Below are 10,114 nucleotides of genomic sequence, written 5' to 3' on the forward strand. Positions count from 1 at the left end.
CAAGGCCATCACAACCGCCGCCGCAATCGCCCCCACCGCCGCTGCCGTGGAGAGACGGACGATGGCGGTGCTTGAACCTATTAAATGTTCTCCATACTAATGCGATCAAGTTTCGTTTGAATTGAATGCAAAGGAAATATGACGTGTCACGTTTGTGTTCCAACTGTACACGCACGCCGATATCTGTACCGACGACTTTTGAAGATAACGCATTAAATGCAACATAAAATTTAATGATTATAAAACAGTCCACTCTCCATCCTTATCTTATCAAGATATCCAATTTTCTGTTATAAATTTATATTAATTTATTTATTTAAATTTAATAATAAATTTTTATAATAATATGTGATGATAAAAAAATTAATTCCGAGATGAATTCTTGAGAAGAACTAGTTTTTTAGACATGATATGAAATAAATAAATATTATAGTTTTCAAACACATATTTACACGAAACAACTTGTTTAAATCTATATATGATTGAGGGTCTAATCATAAGATTGTCCAAAAACAGGTATGATACTATGAATACATATATATGTATGTATGTATGTATGTATGTATGTATGTGCGCAAACGTTATGCAAAAAATTAATTACTCGGCGCCTGTTTCAACCACAAGAAAGGCGACGACATTGATGGCAGACGAAGCCCTACATATGACCATAACCTTTATAAAACAATATTGGTAATGAATTTTGAAAATTATATCATTTAATATATATGTCCATTAATGCCAATATGCATATACACTATGCTGTCACATATATGGATGGAAATATTTTTGTGTTGGCATGTTCTGATGAGCCTTCTTCTCACGTCGATATATTTGGAACCACGGTAGAAAACCGTCTGTCTTGCAAATTAACAATTATAGGTATCTTGATAATTTATTTTTTATAAATGTTGTAAGCATTTGATACAGATATTAAATAAACAAAAATGTATCTAAATTTTCCAATCTAGTATTTGAAATGTAAAAAACGATCAAGTTTTAAAAATTATACCACAGAGGATATTCAAGAAAAATGATATTTCCTATACGAATTTAGTAAAATGTAAACTTTTCATATACTTATTTTTAATTTGACAAAAAACTACATTGGAATTCAAAATTTTTCAAATATATACACGAATGGTTAAAATTAATAGTAATTATATATATAATCATCATTTTTGTTAAAAAATTTCGGATTCTATTAGCTTATCCACTGACATATACGGTAGTTATAGTAATTATCTAACTAATTAATTCATTAGTTTACAGAATCCAAAAAATTTTAACGAAAATGATAATTATGTATGTAATTATTGTTAATTTTAATCATTCGTATAAATATTTGAGAAATTTTGAATTTAAGTATAGTTTTTCGTCAAATAAAAGTTATATTTTGCTGCATTCGTATAGAAAAATATCATTTTACCTAAAAATAATTAATGTTAAATAAACAATAGAAAAAACTGGAGGTGCCATACCGAATCCACTGATTTGTTTACTGCAAATAGAGAAGTTTGATATATGAAAAAAATAATAATAAATATAATATAAAACACACTTCCTTCAATAACTCGAACCAAATTTTAAATTAAACAGAGGTGGAGTCGGAACTTGAAATATTTTATATATTAGCAAAAAGTAAATCTACTCGCATTTATATAGATGTCAAAGACATTCATTAATGACTAGTTCATCTTCTGTTTTAATTTTTGTTCCTCGAGCTTTGCGACATCGAATTGAATCCGTTATTATATCACAAAAATATATAAAGACCGTTAGAGTTTTAAATGTAGTTAATTCAATATCTTGACTTTAGTTATTAATATAGGAAGAATTTTTAAAAAAAATATATATGGACACGTGTCTTCTCCCGATTATAGCAACCGTACTTTTTTTTTTTTATAACGGAGGATCCCTAACTACTACCATTCGGACGCGCTGACTAGATAAATCTCTGGCTCGGGAACAACCTTTATATATGAATCATATAAACCCAGAAATTACTTCTCTTCCCATCAGTCAGAAATCGAACACTTAACTTCAAAGTGGAGTTACCTCTTACTCCAAACTTGACCACTCGTCCACGATCTGTTGAGTAGCAACGATACTTTTATATATATGAATATGAATATTTGATGATTCATTGTGACTATCATTGTTTTGCTAAATATTTTATAGAGACTCGAAGATTTATACGATAAATTTGAAAGGAGTTGGAGTATACTAATGAATTTATACCTAAAAATTAGCGTTAAAATATATTTTTCTCGTAAGAATATACAAATTTTGTTAAGTTATTTTGTATTTTTTTTTAAATCCATAGTTGTACAATCCATAAATGATGTTTTTTAATAGTATCGTTATTATGACGATATCTCAACTGGTAACCGATATCTCCTTTGTCTGCGCTCTCGAATCTCGATCACTGTGAACGGTTATGGATCGGTAATAATTCAATTCTCAAATAATTTCACTATATATATATATATATATATATATATTTACGTGTTATATTGTGTCTAATTAATTTATTTATAGTTATGCTTCTATTTGTTTTAATAAATTATAATATCTAAATTCAACATTCTTATTTTGATCAACCAAATAATTTTCTTAGTTATATATACTAATCAACTAATCTTAAAAACGATAAAAACTCTTGCCAATTATATATATCTGTCCAGACCTGTCGTGGATCCACTTATATAACATTTACAAACTTAATACGTAGCTCCGGTTTTGTCGGGAGATAGAGAATAAATCTAAAGATAAACTTGAGATTTCTTTTCTAGTAATTACTTCGATTATATTTTCTTGTCAATTTAATAAACACAGATTTCATTTCGCAAATATTTCCCTCCCTGGAACAAATTCTAAGGAGTTATAATTTTTTAATCAAACCAATTGGGTCTGCCCATGCTAACACGTCCTATATATATCAGCGGTGTAGTATATAATACAAAGTGCTTGTTCATGTACATGTGATCATACACATACGTACAAACATACGTATATACGGACATACATAAGAGGATGTGGAAGTTGAAGATAGGAGAGGGAAAGAAAGAGGACACTGATTACTTGTACAGTACGAACAACTTCCTCGGACGGCAGACATGGGTGTTCGATGCCGACGCCGGTTCGCCGGAGGAACTCGCCGCCGTCGAGGAGTCTCGACGGAGTTTCTACGAGAACCGTTATCGTATTAAAGCTAGTAGCGACCTTTTATGGAGAATGCAGGTATCTAATGATATATATATATATATATATATATATATACACTTCTTAGTATTTTTCACGTTTCATTCTCTTGTTGTGGCTAATCGGTCAGTTCGGAGACCAGAAGTTTTTATTATGAATTCATGAGAACGGGTTAATTAAATATTCGAATACAAGTTAGGGTTACATTTGTGTAAACCGGATTAAACCGGTTTAAAACAAGTTATGATCTCTTATAGAGAAGGAAAACATAGAAATGCATGTGTAAATATAGTCTTACGATTCACACGTTTAAACCCTTTTTGTTTCTTGACAATATATTTGAAACAATTCTGAAAAAAATTGATCTATTCAAGTTCGGGTTTTTTTTATATTAATTTGAAAGAAAAATTATATACAATTAAATTAAATTCGATTTATACTAAACGCAATTTTTTCTTCAAAACAATTTAGAAAAATAACCCAAATATTTAGGTGTTTTGGTAAAAGTAATAATTTTTTTCTTTTATTTCTTTCTCAAATAACTCTTTGAAAATTTAATTTAACCGATATGTTGTTAAAATCTAAAATTTTAGATTATAAAACCTAGAGTTGATAGAAGAAAGTAACGCCAACGCACAAGGACATATAAAATGCCCACTTTATAAAAATTGTGAAAAAAAAAGTGTTTGTCCATTATTGTCACACTAATGTATTATTTTACTAATATTTTGGAATAAATTTTGTCTGATTCAAATCTAACGAAAACCCTAAGCTCCAAGTGTATTACATATTTTTATAAAATAAAGTGTACTATATATACACACACATATATAAATATTAGAGCAAAATTCTAGAAAAATTATATCGCCTTTTTAAAATATATTAAAACAATATATCAACTTTTTATAATAATATACATACTAATTTTTTTTTAGTTGCCAAAAATTATATTATTTTTTAAAATGTTAAAAGAAGCATCAATTTCCAAAACAATTATCAATTTTCTATATAAAAAAGTCGCCGTGTCACCATTTCCTAACGTAGCAAGTAGTTAAACTAACTATATAGTCGCATTACATTTTATGCGTCCCCATTTTAGAAAAATAAAATTCTTCTATACACATGCATATACATACATATATACATACATATACATATATATGTATACATGTGTATATATGTAAGTGTATGTGTATATATATGTACGTATGTGTATGTATGTGTATATAAAACTGGGGATCTCCCAACTCTGTTGGTTTGACAGTTCAATTCCTGAACAAGAGGTCGTGGGTTCAACATTCAGGGTATGGAGATTTCCCCTCCGGCCATCTTCGGGTGCTTCACATCCCACACGTGTGGTACCGATTGTACATGTGGTTCGGGATTAGTCTGTGCCCTTTGGACCTCGCTTTACCCGGTTATCAAAAAAAAAAAATATGTGTATATAAAACTCTAAGTTTTATTCTTTTTAAGAAGTGGTGATGTGGTAATGATCGTGAAGAAAAATGATGGATGTTTTGGAGTTTGTGTATTTTTCTAATATTTTTGGAAAAGTCGGTATATTTATTTTCAAATTAAAACTTCATGTGCATTTTTGTCTGCACAGTTTCTAAAGGAGAAGAAATTCGAGCAACTGATACCGCCGGTGAAGGTTGCAGACGCCGAGAAGATAACGCACGAAACGCTGACCAATGCGTTACGGAGAGGAGTCCGACTCTTCTCCGCGTTGCAGTCCGACGACGGCCACTGGCCGGCCGAAAACGCCGGTCCTTTGTTCTTCCTCCCGCCGTTGGTGAGTTGATTTTCCGCTTTCAATCTCAATTCCCTGAATATTCTGCACCGATTGTAGAACTAGGGTTTCTAATGTTCTGTGGAGGGAAAAGGAGGAACGAGATTGAAATTGGTAACGGTGCGATTTTGTTTTGTTGCAAATGGAACGTCTAAAAAGAAGGAATTCTTTTGCTTTCCCAGAAACTTCAGTTGCTATGCGGAGCAAAATCTTAGCAGAATAAGCTCCGATTGCTACAGAAACTCGTCATTCAATAGTAACGTTTGAAACGATGAATATTGTGCTGATCACAAAGTACATTCGATTTTACAAGCATTGGATTTGACGCCTAAAGTATGAAATGAGTTTTGCCCTGTCCTATTCAATCACAACTTGATCTTATTTGCAGGTATTCTGTCTGTACATCACAGGTTATCTTGATGAGGTATTCACTGCAGAGCATCGAAAAGAAGCCCTCCGATACATATACTGTCACCAGGTACATCAAATATGGTTCCACAACGAAATCCATCATATATATAGTTTCCTTTTCATGTCAAGAATTGGCTCACCTTCTGTTTTCTTTTTCCAGAACGAGGATGGAGGGTGGGGACTACACATAGAAGGTCACAGCACAATGTTCTGCACTGCCCTGAATTACATATGTATGCGTATACTTGGAGAAGGTCCGGATGGAGGAAGAGAAAACGCTTGTAGAAGGGCCCGACAATGGATTCTTGGCCATGGCGGCGTAACGTACATTCCTTCTTGGGGAAAAGCTTGGCTTTCGGTAATAGCTCGATTCATTAGTTTACCATAAAATAACTAGGAGGATGTATTGATTATAGTATGGTGTTTGTAGATACTCGGTGTCTTTGATTGGTCTGGAAGCAATCCGATGCCCCCTGAGTTCTGGATCCTTCCTTCCTTTCTTCCGATACATCCTGGTTTGTTTTAGTAACATTTTGAATTTGATACTTATTTCTACAAACTGATTTGGAGATACAGGTTACTAGGATTTCGTTTCTGCAATTAAATTCGTGATGTTCCCGTTTTCTACTGGTCTAGGTTCTGTTTTTCTGTTGATAAGCTACAGGGAATGTTGATTTTCTCTTCCTTTTTTTTCTCCTTATCTGTTGCTCTTTAGAGATATGATAATTGATCATCAGAAACTGCATTTTACAAGTTGATTTTTTTTATAATATTCATGCAAATGGAAAATGCAGCAAAAATGTTGTGCTACTGTCGGACGGTTTACATGCCTTTGTCGTATCTTTATGGGAAGAGATTTGTAAGGGAATGTTGATTTTCTCTTCCTTTTTTTTCTCCTTATCTGTTGCTCTTTAGAGATATGATAATTGATCATCAGAAACTGCATTTTACAAGTTGATTTTTTTTATAATATTCATGCAAATGGAAAATGCAGCAAAAATGTTGTGCTACTGTCGGACGGTTTACATGCCTTTGTCGTATCTTTATGGGAAGAGATTTGTAGCTCAAATAACACCTCTTGCTCTACAACTACGTGAGGAACTGTACTTACAGCCTTATGAAACAATCAACTGGAACAAAGCTCGTCATCTATGTGCAAAGGTGTAAACTCGATCCATATTCTTCCTCAAAAAACGTTTTCTAGAAGTTACATTTGGAGAAACTTTTCCTATTTTTTTTCCTTGTAGGAAGATTTGTACTATCCCCATCCTTTGATTCAAGATCTGATATGGGACTGTCTTCATACCTTTATGGAGCCTTTCCTTACACGTTGGCCATTGAACAAGCTTCTTAGGGAAAAGGCTCTTAAGGTGGCAATGAAACACATACATTATGAAGACGAGAATAGTCGTTATATCACCCTTGGATGTATTGAAAAGGTTAGCGCCCTATTGAGAATGGATATGCTTGAAATGATTTCTTTGAGTTGCATGTTGTAAAACTCGGTACTTCTTTCTGCAGGCACTATGCATGTTGGCTTGTTGGGTTGAAGATCCGAATGGGGATTATTTCAAGAAACACCTTGCTAGAATCCCTGATTTCTTGTGGATTGCAGAAGACGGAATGAAAATGCAGGTAAGAGATATTATAAAATCCAATCTTTATGTCTACTAGCTAAGAATTGGTAAAAATCAAAAATAGAAAATGTCTTATTGTTATGGATTTATGCAGACCTTTGGAAGTCAGCAATGGGATACAGGGTTTGCGATTCAAGCTTTACTTGCAAGTAACCTCTCCAATGAGATCTCGGATGTACTCAAGAGAGGACACAACTTCATAAAGATGTCTCAGGTTCGGTATCAGCTGTTGTATATTCTTGCAACTTAAAAACATTTGACTGAATAATTGAATGTTTCATACCTAATTGGAATCCGAAGGTTACAGAGAATCCTTCTGATGACTTCAAGAGCATGTGTCGTCATATTTCCAAAGGGGCATGGACTTTCTCAGACCGAGATCATGGATGGCAAGTTTCAGACTGCACAGCTGATGGCTTAAAGGTTGTCAGATCATTGGAGCAGAGCAAATTACAATGACTTTAGCAATCATGTATTAATTTACATATCCTTCCTGCTTCTGCAGTGTTGCCTGATGCTGTCAACTATGCCGTCGGACATTGTAGGCCCCAAAATGGATCCCGAACGACTCTATGATTCTGTTAATATCATACTGTCTTTACAGGTGAGGCATTATCATTCATTGGACCCATCTCCTCAAAAGTTCTCCAATTTTCCGGCTGTGATTAGAAAATTTACATCTGCTAATTTTCTATACGGAGAACTTGTTGCAGAGCAAAAATGGAGGTGTGACCGCATGGGAGCCGGCCCGTGCATACGGATGGTTGGAAGTAAGAGCTGAAACCATCAAAGATGTTTTGCCGCAAAAAATAGTGAGATTTTATGATAAAGTTCCTGAAACATCTTTTGTTCGCTTTTCAGTTGTTCAATGCCATTGAATTTTTCGCCGACACTATGATTGAGTATCAGCATGCCGAATGTACTTCATCAGCAATCCAAGCATTGGTTCTGTTCAGGAAACTGTACCCAGATCACAGGGCAAAAGAGATCGATATCTTTATAGAGAAAGCCGTGGAATACATACAACGCATACAAATGCCTGACGGTTCATGGTACCTTACTATCACAGATACGGTCCGAAAATATTCTCAAATATTCAGCAAAACCTATGAAAAAACTTGTTCTTTCAAATGACAGGTATGGAAGCTGGGGAGTTTGTTTCACATATGGTACATGGTTTGCTCTTACAGGCCTAGCAGCCGCTGGTAAGACTTACGACAACTGTCTGGTCACACGCAAAGGCGTTCATTTCCTTCTTACAACACAGAAAGATAACGGAGGTTGGGGAGAAAGCTATCTATCATGTCCTGAAAAGGTTAGTTGTAGACTTGTATTCTAACCGTAAAGTTTTAAGACAAATCGATTTCACCTTTTACCTGGTTCCTGCCAACAATATATACTTCGTGTGCAGAGATATGTGCAACTAGACGGGGAAAGATCAAACCTTGTCCAAACCTCATGGGCTATGATGGGTCTACTTCATTCGGGACAGGTTCAAACTATCAAGAATAAGTTGCTTGTTTCACCATTGGTAAGCATCACATGATAATCTTAAAAGACATTGTTTCATATGCTCTTTACATAACAGGCTGAGAGAGATCCGAATCCTCTTCACCGTGCTGCGAAGCTGATCATCAATTCTCAGTTGGAAAAGGGAGATTTTCCTCAACAGGTACGCTTTGAAATGCGAAACCCGGTTAATAGGAAATTGTGACTTGCTGAAAAGTTAAAAACTTCAAGATTCTTGCAAAGGGTGTATATAAGCAAACCCTGGACCCAAATGCTCTTAATTTCAACTTGGGTTTTAAGCCATTTGGATCATTTTTTTTACAGCATGTCTTACTCTAGATTCAGAGTAAGGTTTTGAATGGTGAATTATATATGTATGGATGCAGGAGATAACGGGGGCGTTCATGAAGAACTGCATGTTGCACTACAGTGCTTACAGAAACACCTTCCCATTGTGGGCTCTTGCTGAGTATCGCAGACGAGTTTCGTCGTCTCCCATGTGATGAAGTTTTGACGCAGAGCTTCCTGTCTGAATGAGAAGTAGTTGCGCTTTCATTGCTTTTGTGTCCATTCTCTCTCTCTCTCAATCTCTCTCTCTCTCTCTCTCCAATCTTCTTTTCTTTTCTGGTGTGTGTTTTATGTGTCTTTTGATCATTCATTCTTTGGAGTTGAAAGTTTGTGAATCCAATTATCCACCGTTGTTGTAGTCACACTCATATGATCATATATATATATAAATATAAAATATATGATTACAAATGGATGCCCTTTCCTATTAACAATAAAAGCCATTTCAAGGTCCGTAGTCACCATCTCCTATTAAGTTGCAGATATCAGAGCATTCCACCAAGCTTTGACCCAAAAAAAACATATTCTATGATCAGAAAAAAAAAAAGACATACTTTATGACGGCATTAAGGAATTTCAGAAAGTTTCATAAAAGGAGAAGAGATTTACCAGTAATTACGGCTTCTGAATCCTTGCTTGAACACCACCAATGGCCTATTAAAATAAAATTAAAATGCCACCCCCATCACTCTGTTATTCTCCTTAATTACCCAACAGTAGTGATTAACTCAACACTAATCACACGCGCTTAGTGATTACCAAGAGCCAAATGTGAAGACAAGACTTGTAACCGACCATTGAATCAGCATAAGATTAGGTTCTTCTCAAGAATAATCCCTCTATTTTTCTTTCATCGACTCAGTATATATATATATATACACACACACACTATATTACTGGAATCATAATGAGCTCTATTCACCTAATATAGTGTGATTACTGGCACTAACCACAGATTAAGAGGTAAAAAGAGAAGAACATGCCTTCTGATATTGAGAGGACCTTCGCCGGGTGCTCCGTCGCCGCCGCGAATGCAGGTGTTTACGCACTTCACCGTGCACGATTCCGCCTTCCTCGACTTCGGCCTCTGTATCCTCGGCTTCCCGCACTCCTTCCCTCCTCCGCCGCAATCGCCGGAAAGTGTCTGCGGCACGTTAGACAGCGTCTCCGCGTCCGGCGGCGGCGGCTCTACCGCAACGGCCACCGAGGCCATCACAAC

At 35.0% G+C, this 10,114-nt stretch overlaps 2 protein-coding genes across 9 annotated transcripts in view; one reads left to right on the forward strand and one right to left on the reverse strand.

The window, feature by feature from the left end:
- The first annotated feature begins 2,965 nt into the window (after positions 1–2,965).
- LOC104808110 (camelliol C synthase-like) lies at positions 2,966–9,259 on the forward strand. 8 transcript variants are annotated; one of them, XM_010533649.2, is made up of 18 exons: positions 2,972–3,240; positions 4,808–4,993; positions 5,379–5,468; positions 5,562–5,759; positions 5,832–5,916; positions 6,196–6,256; positions 6,457–6,562; positions 6,649–6,840; positions 6,923–7,036; positions 7,133–7,252; positions 7,339–7,461; positions 7,544–7,642; positions 7,752–7,808; positions 7,900–8,090; positions 8,176–8,353; positions 8,450–8,530; positions 8,627–8,710; positions 8,934–9,259. In XM_010533649.2, the coding sequence occupies exons 1-18, from the start codon at positions 3,034–3,036 to the stop codon at positions 9,048–9,050; spliced, it is 2,289 nt and encodes a 762-aa protein (XP_010531951.1). In that variant the 5' UTR covers positions 2,972–3,033; the 3' UTR covers positions 9,051–9,259. The 8 variants fall into 8 exon arrangements, with proteins under 8 accessions (XP_010531957.1, XP_010531956.1, XP_010531958.1 ...); XM_010533653.2 differs by having other exon boundaries at positions 3,131–3,240; positions 5,401–5,468; XM_010533650.1 differs by lacking the exon at positions 2,972–3,240 and adding an exon at positions 4,676–4,729.
- A 4-nt stretch (positions 9,260–9,263) lies between these two features.
- LOC104808109 overlaps positions 9,264–10,114 on the reverse strand; it is a 1,081-nt gene continuing 230 nt past the window's right edge. The window contains exons 1-3 of the mRNA XM_010533647.1: positions 9,879–10,114; positions 9,505–9,549; positions 9,264–9,398 (exon numbers count right to left, since the gene is read on the reverse strand). The exon at positions 9,879–10,114 is cut by the window's right edge and continues 230 nt beyond it. Of these exons, the coding sequence (XP_010531949.1) occupies positions 9,341–9,398; positions 9,505–9,549; positions 9,879–10,114 (339 nt within the window). The 3' untranslated portion in view covers positions 9,264–9,340. The remainder of the gene's footprint in view (positions 9,399–9,504; positions 9,550–9,878) is intronic.

The sequence above is a fragment of the Tarenaya hassleriana genome, unplaced genomic scaffold, assembly GCF_000463585.1.
Source record: "Tarenaya hassleriana unplaced genomic scaffold, ASM46358v1 Cleome14, whole genome shotgun sequence".
In the NCBI taxonomy this organism is placed as follows: Eukaryota; Viridiplantae; Streptophyta; class Magnoliopsida; order Brassicales; family Cleomaceae; genus Tarenaya; species Tarenaya hassleriana.